The sequence below is a fragment of the Pieris rapae genome, chromosome 7 (assembly GCF_905147795.1).
Source record: "Pieris rapae chromosome 7, ilPieRapa1.1, whole genome shotgun sequence".
NCBI classification, from domain to species: domain Eukaryota; kingdom Metazoa; phylum Arthropoda; class Insecta; order Lepidoptera; family Pieridae; genus Pieris; species Pieris rapae.
Window position 1 is genome coordinate 636,954 of NC_059515.1, and position 17,620 is coordinate 654,573.

Sequence of the window (17,620 nt, forward strand, 5' to 3'; positions counted from 1 at the left end):
TATTCTGCTATTTAAATATTTTCAAAAGGGTTCGTAAAATATGTGCGAACATAATGATTAATTACTTATATCGAAATTAAAAATTTACTGGTCGTAGATTTTCCATAGAAAGCGTATATGAAAGGTTCTTAGAAAAATATATCATTCTAGGCGGGAAAATATTAAATTTTTCAAACTGGGTAAATAAACAACAATAATTGTACATAATGTTTATTTTCAGGCTTACATTCAGTGCTTATAACTATGTTAAACTCCCTGGTATATACAGTAAATTAAACTTAACAATAAAAGCGAAATTATTTTTAAGTATTGCACCTCGAAAATAAACTCTCACTTTAATTTTAAAACAGTTAATTTCAATCTAGGTATTTTAGAAATTTAACGAAAATCTCAATTCTACGTTATGAATACTTTGCACCTATACAAATAAGTTGTGCCACAAAATACTAGCAAAAATAATTTGAAATTTCAGCGTGTAAGCACCATAATATTGAAGCCCTACAATAATATATTATTGTTCAGTATAAGGAATTCTTATAAGCTCGGCGTCCCAATTTTATTTACATAAATTACGCATATGTAAAATCGTAGTTGTGGGACGAACGGTCGATGTCTCTTGGCAAAATCAATATTCGAGAATCGAATGAAGAAATTGACAAAAACGATAAATAAATATACATATATTTCGGGTTAATTTTGGAATGCCTCAGTGCGACCGAAACGTTTTGTTATAAGTTATAACATAATTTTAAATAATAATCCATGCCTTGAATATTTACCTCATTTGTGAACTAGACATTTTGTAAAACCATTCTAGATTCTAGGATGTGTGTTTGTAAATAAATTTCCCCTTGTTCTCTAAAAGCCAAAATTCAAAGGGGATTACAGGGGGACAATTAGGGAGCGTTCAAGTACTGTCTAACGAATTTATATCTGTGGTATCAGAATTGTCATTTGCAAAATTTTGTCTATTTATTATAATTTATTTTTCTGTTTAACAACATCGTTAAAACATCGAGTTAGTTTATGAGTAAGTTATCCCTCACAAATAAATCTTAAATGTTATATCATAAAGTACATATTCAATATAAACTGTTAGTATGAACAAACTCTTTGTACAAAGTATTTTTTAATAATAAGTAAGAGAAATAAGTGTTTACATATTTTGTACTATGCATAAAACAAACATATATGTATCTAATATGGCGTACATTTTATATAATGTTATTTCTATCACAAAATAAATCTTATCTAGATATCGGAATGTCAGTAAATATATATTATAAGGCATTTACTGAACTAGTACTAGTGCGGTACTTGGTGAATTAATTTTAGCTCATTGTTGCGAACAACAAATTGTAAATAATTGTTGAGAGGCGACTTATTATTTTATTAAGTGTTTATAAGATAATACAATAAAGTAAATAAAGCTGCATTACTAAATGTACTTGTCTAAGACTTTTCACAAATATTTTATATGTTCGACTTTGTATATTTCGATGATCTAATGAAATAATGAATAAAATTTGGTCGTATCAACATCATAATAAGAAATATACATTGCTTTTGTTAAATTCATTTTAAGAACTTTTGAAATCGAAAAGCATTAAAATGAAAAAATGACCTTAATATTTACTAACAAGTACATATTAACAGGGCTACTCCGTATTCCGCAACGAATGCCTATTTTATTATTTCTGAACAATTTTAACAATTTGTTCAATTACCGTGAGCCCCGGGGAACAAAGTCGTAAAGCGACGACTGTTTTGATGTTTTCTTATTTTAACTTCCTTCCTTGTTTTATTTTATTTTGCAAAACGTTTTATAATAAATAATCACGAGGATGTATTTATTCTACAGAAACTATTGCATACATAATGCTAGTTTTAGTTTAATATATATATAGATAGTATTCTGCCGTAAGTTTAAAAACAAATAAAGAGTGGTAATAATGTATAAATCTCTGTTTCACCAAGGTCATAATATTTCCTCGAAACGAGTGGTAATAAACTATTACGTTCTGTACATTCGTCAACATTACCGTCGTAATGTGCGGTTACTGTGTCGTCCGTAATTATGTTTAAACAGTGAAACAATCGTATAATGCTTTTACTCATCCGTCTAATTCGATAAATTACTGTCGTGTAATTTATTTCACGTATTTACTATTTACACTAGATACATAACAGCAACGTTTAAAGCATCAAATAGGAATAGCTTTCATTTAATATATATTTATATGTGAAAATCTTTTATTTTTCCTGACTATGTTCCCCCGGGAAAACGATATATAAAATGTGAAGTTATATTTTTCAACAGAACACGCGTTTGTTGCGATACAGTTTCGTATATAAAAAATATAGTTTTGAAACAACATTACTAATAAAAACAAACTATCAAAATGTTTTGCAGAAAACCATCTTTTGAGATCGGATAGTGTTGCGGAAATGTGAATAACACTGCTCTCAGAAATAGCATTCAACTCGGCTATGAGACGGATTGCAGCCTATCTCTCTGCCTCAGGGCTTCCAGTTGTGGTAAGATCGAGACCTGCCTGCTGAAGAACTCCTCCAAGGCCGCCTCGGCCAACATTGTGGCTAAGAACTGTTCCAAGGTGATGGACCAATCCTCGGTCGGATCTTTTTCGTCTTTACTAGGAGACGGCTGCGCGCACGCTTCCTCTAGATTGCCGTTTCGATCCGGCTAAAAAAATAAAAATATCTAACTTATGTTAGTGAATAATATTATTCAAATCAACTTTTATAGTATATAGTAGTAGTTTTTATAGTATTTTTATTGAATACTAGCCACCGATAGATATTATCAAATCTATTAAAAATTTTGAGTATCGACGGGTTGCATCAAATCAAATCAAAATTTATTTATTCATGTAGGTAACAAAGTACACTTATGAACGTCAAAAAAATAAATATTTAATGAATTTAATTTAATTTTACATCGCCTGCGCATTCCTATTGTCAGTGACATATAAGATGACTCAGTTAAAAATGCGTCGACTTTAGAAGTGATGAGTTATGATTCCTTAACTGGAAATCCTCCTACTTAACCCATAAATAGGATTTCATACCTCGACTGCCGAGGGCTGAGCAGCAGCCGCCAAGTACAAGCTGTCTTGCGACATCTCTCGGTCCAAATTTGGTCTGTGCCTCAATTCACCCAATTGTAGAAGAAGAGTCTCTGGAATTTTGGTATTCATTTAATTTTATAGCAGCTATTGATTTTTGATGCATTATGTTATATATAATATTTGAAACTAGCGACCCGCCCCGGCTTCGCACGGGTGCAATGCTGATACTAAATACACTACAGAAAATCTGTGAACGCTGTATATAAAAATGTGGGTTATCCATAAGAGATAGACATATACCATCATGGAGTTTTCTGTAGACCTTTTCAATGTGTACAATACTTAGTACATTATTTTGTTAAAACTCGAAGGGTTCAGCCTGCGTTTGCAATGTAAGCGGAAAAAATGTAATTATTTACGACATCACATTAGAAACCTCAAAAATAACAGTACTTCTCCACTATTTAATGGATGTTTTTATACATATAAAGCTTCCTCTTGAATCACTCTATGTATTAAAAAACCGCATCAAAATCCGTTGCGTAGTTTAAAGGGACATAGGGACAGAGAAAGCGACTTGTTTTATAATATGACGTACTGATTATTAAAGTAAAACTGTTAATGCGACTTCCAATAAGGTTCAACTCTTCCGGGGAGAGGGAATAAAAAGAGAGAGAGAGAGAGAGAGAATACGTGGCACTCGTACGCATGCGCATAGTATACCTGTAACAGGCCAGCGCGAGCGTTAGCAACGGTTAGCGTCCAATATTCCAACGCAGGAGGGAGAGAGAAAGAAAGACACACAAAGAGAGAAAGAAAGAGAGTAAGTCGGCGATAAATAAACAATATGATTTTAGTCAAATCAATTTCTAGCCCTTCCTAATTTCATTTCTTCCGTAACTCTTTTTCCACGCATTTTTTTTAAATCTCACATACAGTCAGTTTTAAAAACATGTTTAACCTGCTCTAGCGACAGCCTCGTACAAGGGCGTGGAGTACTGCGTGAGGTCGTGAAGGGCGGCCAGCAGACGCAGGAAGTGCGGGCGAGGCAGGGCGGGCGGCGGCGAGGGCGGCGGGGGTGTTCCCGGCGAAGCCCCGGGCGGGAGCCCCAAGGCGCACACGCGAATGGCCTCCGCTGCTAGGGCTTCTGCAACGAGGGCAAAGATTGTATTACCAGGGTGACAGACGTTGCGAGAGATCATATTAAAACATAATTTCTTATCTATAATTCTAATTTACATTTAATACAATTTTTTTCCAATTTCTAATTATATTTAACTATAACATATAACATATAACAAGTTTATATATATATAATTAAGTACTAACGTTAATAAAATATATTATATCTATCTATCATTGTGTTTTCATTCTTAGTTTTGTTGAATTTTCTAATGAAATCAATTTAAACTATAAATTCAAAATAGTTTAAAATAAAAACCAACTCACCGTCCGGGGAATAAGTGCTGTCTGTCGATTTGTCCATTTGTCCGTCACCCGCGTCACTAATAGATCGCTGGATAGAGTCGGATGGCCGCTCTATACTGAAAAAGTAAAAAAACTAATATCTAATTTACAATCACAAATTAAACCTGGCTGACTCACATTACCAGAAGGCTCTCAAGTGCGTCGCCGGCCTTATAAAAATTATTACACTACTAAGCAGATTCCCCATAATTCCCAACACTCAGTTGTGAAACGACGGACGTCGAGGTAATACAGGTGGAATTTCGTATTCTGCCTCGACGTCCGATGATGAAAACCCTGCTTCAAGAATGAGTCCGAACACTCTTCATGGTAAATGCGGTAGAAGATGCAGACACCTCTACGCAAAGTCAACGTATCAGTTGCTCGGAAAATGATGATCATCGACGTACGGCTAGGCAGAAGGAATACCAGCTGCAGGGAGCTCCTGCCCAGAGATGAGAACAGTACTCCATATGGAGTCGAGTTGCAAGCTTGCTTTTTCTCCAAAATGATCGCAAAATTGAATAACATACTATTTTATTATATATTAGTTTTTTTTTATAATAGGGGGGCAAACAAGCCTGCAGGGCGCCCGAAAAGGCAGTCACAGCCCCATTTTAAGTAGTAGTAGACACCCAATTTTAGTGGGTACGTTGCCGGCCTTTGAGGGAGGAGTACGGCCGAATTTGGAATTGTTGGAGGTCGATTTCACAGTTCGCTAGTTCACAAAAGAAAATGTCTTGTGAAACGAACCTTGGAAGATTTCCAGCCATCAAGGCGATGTTGGTGAAGGCTATAACAATACTAGCGACTCTCCCCGGCTTCGCACGCAAATACAGTACAGAAAATCTGTGAACGTTGTATATAAAAATGTGGGTTATCCATAAGAGATAGACATATACCATCACGGATTTTTCTGTAGACCTTTTCAATGTGTAACAATACTTAGTGCATTATTAAAAAAAACCGCATGAAACTCCGTTGCGTAGTTTCAAAGATTTAAGCATACAACGGGCCATGGGGACAGATAAAGCGACTTTGTCTTATAATATGCAGTGATACCTGTCAAAAAAGGAAATGGCGTCGTCCGCCAATTCTTCAACCTCCGTCAACGGCGCAGACCTCAGCTCCAAATTTGATAACAGCGGAGGCGCATGCGCACAATACAACGCACGCAGCCGTTTCTGCGCCTCCGCTCTCGTGCTCAGCCCGATGGCGAGCGATAGGCCGCGTGCGCTCACGAGACCGTCGTCGTCGTGGTCCATAAGCTGGAAACATTCCTTTTATCAAAATAATCCAGTTGAGATGCTGATGAATTTTTTCATTAGTTTTCATTGAAATTATGTTATCATTAATTATAATTTAATTAAATATTCAATCATTAATTAGTTAATGGTGACATTGTTTAATGGTGCTCTAGACTTTATGGTATCCAATTTAGTTGTGAATAATTGTAATTATACTACTTTCCCACATAAATGTTCCAGAACTAAATTACCTTAAAAATCCTAGCCGTAATCGCCTCGGCGTAATCACCCTTCGCCCATGGGGACAGGGCCATGTATATGGTCTTGAACTGCGCGAAGTCCAGTCTGTACGCCTCGTACGGAGCCTCCAATCTCTCAGCCGGGACCCGCTTCGCCCAAAACAGTTCTTCGCGGATTACGCTTAGCAATTCCTGAACATTTAAATATTCAAATTGTTAATAAATTACGTAAACAATTATTTTCACAAGAATTGAAATCAAATTGTTATCGACCCTGGTCTATACTGTGAAATGCGCATATAGAAAGCAAGAAAGCTACTATTAAATTCTACACACACAAAAAACAACAATAAATAAAAGAATCCACATGTTCTAGGGACGGCACCGCTTTTTTTTATATTTTTGTATGTAAATTGATGTTGACATGTGTTTGTCCTAATTTTGTGGTCCAATAAAAAAAAAAAAGAATTTAACAAATAACACACAAATTATATAATCGAAGTACGAACCAAAATCCAGCGACAATAAACCCAATTCAACCAAAGCAATGAAACATTAACCGACCTGCAACTCGTTAGCATCAAGCAGCTTGTCCTGCTGCAGAGCCCTCAAGGTGTTCTTCTCGAGGCTGTCCTCCAGGTGGCGGACCACTCTCAAGCGGTGCTTTAGCCTCAAATGCTCGATGCACTCGCTGCTGACGTTGGCCCCGTACATCCGGTACGACTGGTACACCAGCTCTTGGATTTTTATGGTCTGGAAGGTTTGATTTGTGTAGAAAATATACAACAATTCAATTCAATATTATAATTCAGATTCATTGGAATATCAGCAGAGTCAGCAGTGCACACTGACTAGTAGTGAGTGTGAGTGAGGGAAGAGAGTAGTGAGTGTGAGTGAGAGAAGAGAGGAGTGACAGTCGGTTAAGTCTGCGGTCCGAGCATCTCGACGCATCCAAAGACAATGCGTCCTAAATTCCTACAAGCTGTCCATAATATTATATAGTGTTGCCATTTTAATAAAACAAATGATACCTTTCTTTTATTACATAATCTCTGACTTGTTTGTGTAAAAATAATAATATTTAAGATTACTTATAAATAAACAGAAACTATAAAACAATTAGCAATATGAGCAAGACTTCAGTATTGTAGTATCATATTTTATATGAAAAAACCTAAACTTCGGCAGAAAAATCAGGGTTTTAAAAGTTCAAATTATTTTCTTATTTATTGGGCTTTGTCCAAGATAAAAAAAAAACTAGTAAGATCTAAAATTGTTAACTGTAATTTTCTTTCTTACTTTTTTATCGTATATTTATTATTTTAATTTTTTGTACGCAATCCGGCCGGCATCACATCCGCCGAGGAACCTTTAAGACATTGTTAACAGCCAACTTTCAGCAAGAAAGTGGTGTCAGAAGAAGAGAAGATTTCTTTGTTAATTTATGTTTACCATAATTGTCATTTATTTTAGAATAGTTTTTAACAAATAAAATAAAACCGGAAAATACCTTATGAGCGCTTCTTGGCTCGGTGGAAAGTGCCATAGCTTCATCATTGAAGATGCCTTCGAGATAATCGGTCAGGATTTGCACCGCTTGTCCATCTTCAGTGGATTTGAGAAGCTTTTCCTTGTTCACGTCCAATATGGTCAAAGTCACCTGGAAACGAGATTTAATTCTATTATTATATACTGCACGTAGAAGTTAACTAGGCACCTCGCCAAGTGCCGTTATCGCCAAATGAGGTGCCAAGTTGATTGGTGCGTGTAGTAGCACCACTAAATTTATTATTACTTTGGGTAGTAAACAGTGGCTCATTTTTTTAGGTTTGGGCCTCAGATTTTGTATCTGTTTTCAATCCCTCTGATTGTTGATAAGCCCCCTGTGATACACGCCGTCGACTTTTTGGATTTGAACGAGTGTCAAATGCTCCCAAAAAAAGGCGGGACCGAAAATCGAACCTACGACTTAAAAAAAAAAACTATTTCTTTTTTCATACGTTCACACTCTCTAGCCAACAATTTCTTGTTTTACTGGAAGTCAAATCCAAGGACCTTCAGGTTGAAAGTAATAAAATACAAATGACCAATTTTTTTATTATACAGCTAAAAATCCTTAATTTTCATCTACCCTCATTTGATCAACCGTTATTTTTTATTTGTTAGTTAAAAACTTATAACTTGAACTCTGAGGTTTATATAGAGAAAAATCACAGAAAAACCTAAAAAGTTTTCATTCCGGAAAACCGGTAAAAAGGTAAGCTAGGCATTAAGGAGAAACGAAGTTCGAGGGGGCAGCTTATACTATATCATTAACTTAGGAAACTTTCGTCATAACTATATACCTGAAAAATAACTTTAGCGCCATCATAGAAGAAACAATCCATGACGTTTACGGCACACTCGTACGGCATCACGCTGATGAATAGGGTCAAGAACCAAGACAAGGAGATCATCTTCATCATCCCCAGTTCGTCTAGTTTTGCGTGGAGATCGGGTAACTGTGATTTTGTCAGCTCTTCCAGAACACCTTGGTCCACCTGGAATTTTGGAACATTCTTAGGCTACTGAATTAATACAATAAACTGATTTTTATTTAAATTTATCGATTATTCTAAATTTATCCATCTGTCATATTTAGATCTATTTATAAATCAATTAAATTTGGAGAAAGAAATATCTTATTTAAAGAGAATTTACTCACCAAAGCACCAACAACTCTAGTATTATAATAGTCCGGAAGCAAAGTCTCGCAAATGGTCGCAAGAAGCCAAAAGGCCTGTTCTTCCGGGCAATAGATTAGGAGAACGGAAGCCACGATGTTCATCGCCTGACAATAGCCGATGGTAGGGTTCTTTAGTGCGTACGCGCAGAGTACGCGACGAAGCGCTGATATACCTGAAAAGTTATTAATGCCCTTTAATTTCCACATTCAATCCTAAACATAAATGGTAGGTTATTACCATTTATGTTTATAGAATGATAGATTATTGATAGGTAAATGTAAATTTACGATTAATTTAATTAGTTTTTCTTGACGTTCATAAGTCTAGTTGATAAAAGGGCCTGGGACTAGTGCTGGGCAGGCTACCTCTAATTAATTTGATATATTTGTTTTAAATATTGTTTGATGATTTGCTTCTTTAAAAGAGTACCGAGAGTTTTTTACGCCGGCTTTTTCTCTCGGCCTACACCCTCTGTCTTCTTTGCCGATGAGTAGGGATGCCTACAAGTTCGAATTGATTGACGTGGAATATAGATGATCTTATATTCCAAAATAAACGGATTTTATTTTTTATTTTTTTATTTTACATTTTTACCTAAATGAATAAAGATATTTTGATTTGACATATACAAATCCCTGGTTTTTAATTTGAAAACTGTCGTGTCAATATTGGAAATCTGTCAACCCAAGAGGATTTTTTAATATAACAGCAGGAAAATGGAGAGGAGGCTTACTTGATGTTAAGTGATATCACCGTCAATGGACACTCTCAATGCCAGAGGGCTCGCGAGTGCGTTGCCAGCCTTTTACGAATTGGTCATTCGTTCGGAAATACTTCAGTGGTAGTCTTCCGGTATCCGGTCGGCAGGTTGTTTCCGGCAGCGGTAATAATTATCCGAAACGTACAGTCTCATCATTTTCGTTCTTAATTACGCTTAAACCAAACCTCACCTCAGCCAAATCCCTACGAAGCTCTAATAAACTCATATGACTCACCGACATCATTCTGAAACGCCGGATGCTCCGGAAGTGATCTATGTAGATCTCTTTCTATCTCATCGTTGGCCTGGTTCTTCGAAGACAGGGCCTCATTCACCAGCTTCTCGTACAGGCCCTTGCTTTGGACCTTCTGAAGAATGGACCCTGAGAAGACGCTCCACAGTTCTCCGCGAAGAGATTCAGGTATACCCTTCACGACCAGTTCGCTTCCTTCTACCGTTCTGTACATACTTACACCACGCCCTACTTCAGCCATGTGATCCTCCCACTGCTTTTCCTGATAAAAGAAACTTAGGATGATAAGTGATTTTTTAAATTTATCAGCTACAGATATTGTTTGTATGTTTGTTTGATACTAGATGGCGATAGCAGCCATCGCGGTTGGCAAAAGCAGTTGATGTGAAGTTGACAGAAGTCAGTCATCGGATTTGTATTCAAGATTGTTTTATTGTGAGGTTATTATAAAAAGCTCACAAAGGAATTGATAATTTTAATAATAGACTGTTTATGTCGTTTCTTTATGTTCAGGTAGAATAGAGTTACTTAAATGTAATTAGTATAGTGTGTAAGTACTAAAATAAAAATCCTTATTTTCCGAGCAACACAATTGTTTATTAAAATTTTCAATTCCAAATAAAATAAGATGGTCTTATATACAATTCAGTGATTTAAAATGTCATTAACATAAGTAGATCGTTTATAAATAAGGCCATTCTTTTTTTATATACCTAACATATTGATATTAATTCAGTTTACCCTACCTACCTTCTTCTGCTGTATTTGCTTGATGCTGGAAGTCTGGTGGGTCTTGAAGAGAGTCATGAGTGGAGGCTGTGGCGTCCATTCCCCTTCAACGCGATCTCCCCCCACAGCTTTTCCGCTTTTCTCCCTGAATACATCACTGTTCAACATCTTAGAAACGAATTCAGAGAACTAACACTGTTAGTAGAATGTTAGTTACCTTTGAACCCGAGTAGAATTATTAAAAATCTCCATGCATTTATTCGAATCTAGCATTCACGTAAGTCGTTGACAGTCGAAATTATTATTAAACTCCCTATTTTGTAGATTAAGAGTCTGTTTCACAATGTCCGGATATGTTCCAAATAAGCTATTTATTACTTATTGGTAGGATAAACACTATTGTTGCGTTTCACGACTGTGAGGTAGCGCGAACTTTATCTTTCGAATAATTTATGTGTTGCATAGCTATTTGGCACTTTATCCATACATTGTGAAACAGACCCTAAATGTGAATAACAAATTATAAGCCCATTTTAGCTGGCTATTAATGCCAGATCTGCCCTTGATACAATTAAAGATAGATAAAACATGCTATAGTTCAGATTAGACCATAGATAAATAAAGAAATATTATTGTATATACTTAGGGAAATCCTTTAACTAAAAGCCATTTTCTAATATATAATATTAGAAAAAGGGGTTAATAAGACTGTATGCAAGATTTCAATAGTTGGAGAAATAGTGGACCAAGTGAATACTGGGAATAGAGTAAATAGGGCGTTGGATTCCTTTGGCGTACATAGGAGGGTGCTTATGAGACAGACGGTAATAAATTATATTAGGTAATAAAGAATGAGAGTAGATAAAATATCGTCGAATGAGAGCGTTAAGAAGTAAGAAATTTCTGTGAGGATAAGTGATATTATGTGAGCAGAGAATGTCTAAAGTCTAAGATTTATATTTTACTTAAAGGGGTTCCCAAATGTTATACATAACAATGAATCTTTGTTAAATGAATAAACACTTTTTTAATCTAAATTAAATATGGGTAAGTCTTTGAAATGAATCGCACAACTAATTAATATTTTAAAGAGCGATAAAATATACAAAAATGAGTTATTAATGTTTAGACTGTTAATTAATTAAATGATAAACGCATAAATTGGTAAGATAATCAATTATAAAAATATATAGAATATATATTTTTATAATTGAAAAAGCGATAAAAATGTTAGTTAAACATTTATTGTTACCATTCGATAAGGAAATAATTAATTTAACCAAAAAATAACAATTTTCAACATGAACGTAGATAAGTTTGTGTTTGATTTTTTCTGTTCAAACAATTTAAAAAATGTTTTCATCGGGAGTCGGACCCAAGACCTCCTCCACTGACACACTACGCAACTTACTTGGGCAATTTGGCCAATAACTCCGATATCTTGTGTACTATGAAGTCCCTGTCAGATATATTTCCAAACAGAAAGCTCGTATGATACGACGTGGTGATGAGAATGCTGCCAGACTCGCCGGAACTACCCGTTCCACCGGAATCAGCCTTTTCCACTTGGTAAACATTCCGAAGCGGAATTATAAGCCTGACCAAGTTCGCTACCTGAAAATTAAAATAAAAATATATATTCGTTTGAAGTTTTCATCAAAGAGATCGGAAAAGAGATTATCCACGGTATTTTTTTATATAACAGGCAAACAGGCAGAAGGCTCATCTGGTGTTAAGATACCGCCCAAAGATATATATTTTTGCAAATAATTGCCTAAGTAGAATTAAATAGAAAAACCTATCGAGTAAGTTAACGAAGAGATTTTTTTTATATCGAATCATATTTTGCCGTCAAATTATTTGGTTTTGCAGCGAATTGGTCCAATAGAAATAGCTTTGTAATCAGATTGAGGTTTAAGATGCTTATTATATCGAATAATAAAAGGTTTTCAGACTTCTGTCATCAATAATTTCCCTATTTAATACATTTGTCTGATAATCCACGACTAATTAATACAAATAAAAAACAGAGTTAATACTGAAGACGTTCATAGGATAAAGACGTGGCAAATTAGATTTAAATTTGTGGTGTAATAATACAAAAGTATCGGGCAAACTAGGATGGCCGCTACCTACATCTCATACCAATCTAGTAAAAACAATTAATAAAGACTGTGAAATAAATAATTTAAACATAAATTTAGAGCACTTAGCACTTACCCGACTATCGAAGCATATGAAATTCTGCGACAAATACATCCTCCCCCAATTATGACGTTTATTATATGGTGTCCAAAGGGTACATTCTTCAGTCCCATCTAATTTCTCAACTTGAGGTAAGCGAAATCGTAGAGTATATAAATTCGATTGTTTCTTCGCGTCCAGATCACGCTTTAGAAATGATGCCTTTTTAGGTACATTTTTGCTTAGTTTTGTGAACAAATCCTTGTCTATATTGTAGTTGCCCGTTTTGTCGTCGATCAACCTTGAACATTAAATGCCTTGGAAGATAAGTAAGAAGGAGGATAACAATACAGCGAGGTAAATTCTGTCACAGGGAAACTTTTTAAAGTTGTTTTAATTTTATTGTTATTATTTCTATGTAGGTTAAGATTGTAAATACTGCACATTTGATTGTTATGATTAATAACAGTAGATCGACTCGTGGACCATTCTCATATTTTTAAAGTGCTAGAATAAATTTAATTTAAAAAAAATAATTTTATTTATTATATTTAATAACAAACAACAAATAATTATAATGATTAACAACAAATTTTTTTTTTACTGATAAATCAATTTGGGTCACATCTATTGTTTGAAGTCATTTTGATTGTTGAGGGGCAATCGAAAATTAATATATTATATGAAATTGAATATTAGTTTTATTGTTGTGAAAACTTACTCACTGTGTTATCTTTAGAAATTCCTAGTAATATCTTCCTAAAACCTATCATTTAAGTTAACAATTCAATTTTTCAATATAAAAAAAAAACTATGTATGTAGGCGTAAGAATTTAAAAAGTCTAAGGTGGAGCATAAACAACAAAGCTTGGGAAACACTGGTGTGATAATAGACTATTTAATATATCGATTCAAATTAAAAACTCACTGTTTCATAGCGATGTTAGCCAATTGTTGCATTAGAGCGAATGTTTCATCTTTCTTCAATAACATGGTAAAATAATGCTCCCCATCTCTTGTAACTACTGTTATAGAATCGGGGAAGACCAGGCTGTTAGTCTTCACGAGTTCGGTGACGTCGGCCCAACGGATTTTAAGGGTTGTGTTCCGTCCAAAAATATACGAATAGAAACACATATAATGCATTGAGAGGTAGAGCCAACCCTGTCGTGGCATCTTCCCTTTCCAGTAGCTGAAAATAAGAGATATCAGACGGAGATAAAAAAAAGGAAAAATCATGAAAACTGGACAGTTTTGAGTTAAAAATGGTGTTACTAATACGACTTAAATCAATAGTATTTATTATATTAGTAAGCGTATTATTATGTAATGTAACTCTTATTTACTAATAAATTATAAATATATATGTCTGCATTTTCTATGGTCATTTAGAAAGAAAATGTAACATTATATAACAAGACAAAACAATCTAAACTACCATTTTTTAATGTCTGACTAGAAGAATCTAACATTATTATTAGATGTAGAAATCTTTTAACAACCATACACAAATGTGCTTAGGATTTACTTTGCAAACAATATAGGAAGCATTTATTTATTTTCATTGTAAACACTTAAACATAAATCAGTATAATGAGGTGTTATATTCACGACTACCATTAGCTACAATATACTTGTTATCAAGATGCTAATTCGAACTACAAATTAATATAATAGATATTGTTAACAAAGCAAGAAATATATGTATATATAACATTATTTATTTGCTAATCAGAAATCCTGCAGTTACTCACTGTATATCTGCAATATCAAACAAATACAAACATACACAAAAGCCAAAAACGGAATACACTTTCAAACATGAAGCACAGTTAACAAATTTTTACCAATTCATACTAAGAAATAAAACTAAACCAAAACATATGTATTTATATTAAATTTTTACTTTTAAGATGCATTGATCGTTAGAATATATATCTATACTAATATTATAAAGAGGAAAGGTTTGATTTTTTGTTTGTTTGTTTGTATGAATTGAATAGGCTCCGAAACTACTTGGCAGATTTGAAAAATTCTTTCACTGTTGGAAAGCTACATCATTCCTGAGTGACATAGGCTATATTTCATTTTCAAAAAAATAGGCATCCTTACTAAAATTACGATAACATTAACATTTGTTTATTATTTGATACAATTCTAACAGATGGCGCTGAGTTAAAGGTAGTAGTAGTTTGGCAAGACGACGTTTGCCAGGTCAGCTAGTTTATTATAAAGGAAGAATAGCAAAGCTATTTAATTAAATATAGGAGAGTTTTATAATTATTTTTCAGTTACATTAGATATAGAATATATTATGTTCTATCTATTTGCTGGTAATTTGTGTTAAAATTAGAATGTTAACGATACGTGACTGAGTTACGTAAATAGTTTGTATTAGACCAAGGAATTTGAAGTACAGTTGGATTAGCCTTGCATTGTATGAAGGGGTGTGAAATAGTAAAAGCGATTCAACCGTTGCAAATAGCGTGTAAAAACATTGTTGTATTATTTACGTCTACATTCTATTGCTTCTATTAAATTCTTATAGATTGGGGACCAAACAGTATGTACATGCATATTCTAGTGTGCTTCTAACATAAGCAATATATAGAAATCATTGATCTATGTCACACTAGATAAAATAAACCAGTCTTTCTAACATATATTATATTGTAAAAAACATTGTAAGTACACAGATAACAACTAATGATAATTATGTAATATATAAGCTTGTTAAATATAAAACAAATAATTCTTCATTTTTATAAACATGCAGCAATGTTAATAAGGAATGTTGATGTACATATATGTATTTGTACAAACCAATGCTGTACATTTCATTACATAGTATAAAATTATAGTTTGTTTAATGTTAAACAATAACAACACATACCTGCAAGAGTAGTAACAGACAAGTTTTTCATCCTTTGGCATTCCAAATCTTTGGTGGAAATGATAATCAACATTTTTGTAATTTATGGTATCTTCATCTAAAAACATTAAAAAATGCTACATATCAATCTCCAAGAACGATACAAATTTTTATACTACTGTTTTTTTTCATATTCACATTTGCAAACTTTGTCTTAAAATCAAGTAAAAAAAAGTTATGGCTGCTCTGCCTTAAAAACAATTTGCATGATTCACTACTTGGCAATTCAAAAGAGTGGCAGAGAGTTTCTTGACAGTTCTCATCACTGTAAAGTAGAGTTAATTTTACATTGTCAATCAATTTAACACCTAGTTAAGTTGTACAGTACAGAAAAGCCCTAAATTATGCATCAGTTTTACTAACATTTTTAACATTACATAACTGTTAATTTAGACTCAACCCTTAAATACCACACCATACCTTCAGTAAAACTCTCCTGTTCTGTAGCAATAAGTGAATTAATTTTACAACACACAAACTCTGTTATTTCTTCCTCTGTATCAAATGAGTGTAAGGTTGGACTAACATTTTCAAACAGCCACTGCCAGTCCTGTTTAATTTCTTGTTCCGTTAAAGCGGTTGATATTACTAAAATAAAACTTTGTTATTGATATAGAAAACCAACAAGTTTAAAAAATAAATTTTATCCCATATTAATATTGATAAGATAATAGGTAATCTAATATAGAAATTATGGAAAAAGACATAAATAAATCTAGTGTGCGCACTGTTTATTTACATTATTTATATAATTTAAACAATTTACGATAAAATATGATCAATATATAAGTGAAATGCATAAGTTTATAATTTATTACCGTAATAAATTTCAGAATTAGGTGTTTGATGTAATATCCTATACGGCGCTGGTTTAGTATCTCTTACACTGTCTAAAGTTCCTACAAGAAGAGAAGACAGCCCCTTTGATTTGCCATGTCCTTTTCTTCGTTGAAGTACAAAATACAACGTAGTTTCATCACAGTCCCTTAAAAAAAGTTGGGAGTTTACAACAAAATTATAACTATACTGATATAGTTCCGAAAGTAATTAAAGAAAGACTTACCACAGTGCAGTTTTAAGAAACACTTCTTGCGGTTTAACCCACATTTTCACAAGCTGTTACGAACATACAATTAATTCTTTGCCACATTTATCTTTCTTTTCCCAAATTTAATCACAAATAAAGATGAATAATTAGCTAGTTATATGATAGAGTTGAAATACAGCTCTCGCATTAAGTAATGAATGTGGACCAAAAATAAAAAACAACGAATTAATTTGGCAATTCGCAATAGAAAATTGTGAAAACAACAAATAAAGTTTTTTGACAGTGACGTTAATAGTAGAGATTGTTGACAGCGTAGAGTGCACTATATATAATATATTCATTATAAATGTAGCATATTATGCAGTTAGAGTCGACCCTTGACAGTCGACACGGCAAGTATGTACATAAAATAAATTTAAACATTAGGATTTAGGGAGCAAGTATGCAGAAATAATGACATGAAGTGGCTGAAGTTGCGAGTAGTATATAATGTTTGATGGCGACTATCGTGTTGGATAATGGATGTCGGGTAAACACTACATTCCACACATTAATTATCAGTCTGGGCTGAATCATCTGCCGACGGCGAATGAACAACCATCATCATTCATAATTGTAAAACAAAAGATTTGTACAATATGCAAAACATGAGAACGTATTTTTTTAAAGAATATAGGTATATTGGTCTTCAAATCAATCCCAACAAGAGTAAAGTCATAATTATTGGCAGCTCCTATTTCACGACGAGAATTGATTGGGCCAATATACCACCTATACCTATCAATGGTGTAACTTTAAATATTAGCCGTGCAGTTAAAAATTTGGGAGTATTATTTGATCATAATTTGTCCTGGGAGCAGCATGTTAAAGAAATTAGCCGCAAATTGTACGGTGCCTCTAGTATCCTCCGACGTCTCAGTAATTTCCTTCCCTTTAGCACTAAAAC

At 33.8% G+C, this 17,620-nt stretch overlaps 1 protein-coding gene across 3 annotated transcripts; it reads right to left on the bottom strand.

The window, feature by feature from the left end:
- Nucleotides 1–194: 194 nt before the first annotated feature.
- LOC110994591 (TBC1 domain family member 9) lies at nucleotides 195–16,943 on the bottom strand. Of its 3 annotated transcripts, none has more exons than XM_045628810.1 (19): nucleotides 16,690–16,943; nucleotides 16,445–16,611; nucleotides 16,047–16,214; nucleotides 15,588–15,684; nucleotides 13,623–13,886; nucleotides 12,731–12,995; nucleotides 11,922–12,124; nucleotides 10,532–10,667; nucleotides 9,764–10,043; nucleotides 8,747–8,940; nucleotides 8,388–8,582; nucleotides 7,553–7,702; nucleotides 6,607–6,795; nucleotides 6,055–6,234; nucleotides 5,619–5,824; nucleotides 4,539–4,633; nucleotides 4,051–4,233; nucleotides 3,090–3,199; nucleotides 195–2,704 (listed from the first exon to the last, which is right to left on the bottom strand). In XM_045628810.1, exons 1-19 carry the CDS (start codon nucleotides 16,731–16,733, stop codon nucleotides 2,489–2,491), a joined length of 3,342 nt encoding a protein of 1,113 aa, XP_045484766.1. In that variant the 5' UTR covers nucleotides 16,734–16,943; the 3' UTR covers nucleotides 195–2,488. The 3 variants fall into 3 exon arrangements, with proteins under 3 accessions (XP_045484766.1, XP_045484765.1, XP_045484767.1); XM_045628809.1 differs by having other exon boundaries at nucleotides 4,051–4,236; XM_045628811.1 differs by having other exon boundaries at nucleotides 4,051–4,236; nucleotides 10,532–10,655; nucleotides 16,690–16,942.
- Between the last annotated feature and the right edge of the window lie 677 nt (nucleotides 16,944–17,620).

Excerpts from the sequence above, each read along its gene's own strand:
- LOC110994591 (XM_045628809.1), bottom strand. The coding sequence starts at position 16,733 with ATGTGGGTTAAACCGCAAGAAGTGTTTCTTAAAACTGCACTGTG. Across the intron at positions 7,703-8,387 it reads GCGCTAAAGTTATTTTTCAG|GTGACTTTGACCATATTGGA; the intron begins GTATATAGTTAT and ends TCTCGTTTCCAG. Across the intron at positions 4,237-4,538 it reads CAGCACTTATTCCCCGGACG|AAGCCCTAGCAGCGGAGGCC; the intron begins GTGAGTTGGTTT and ends CCCTCGTTGCAG.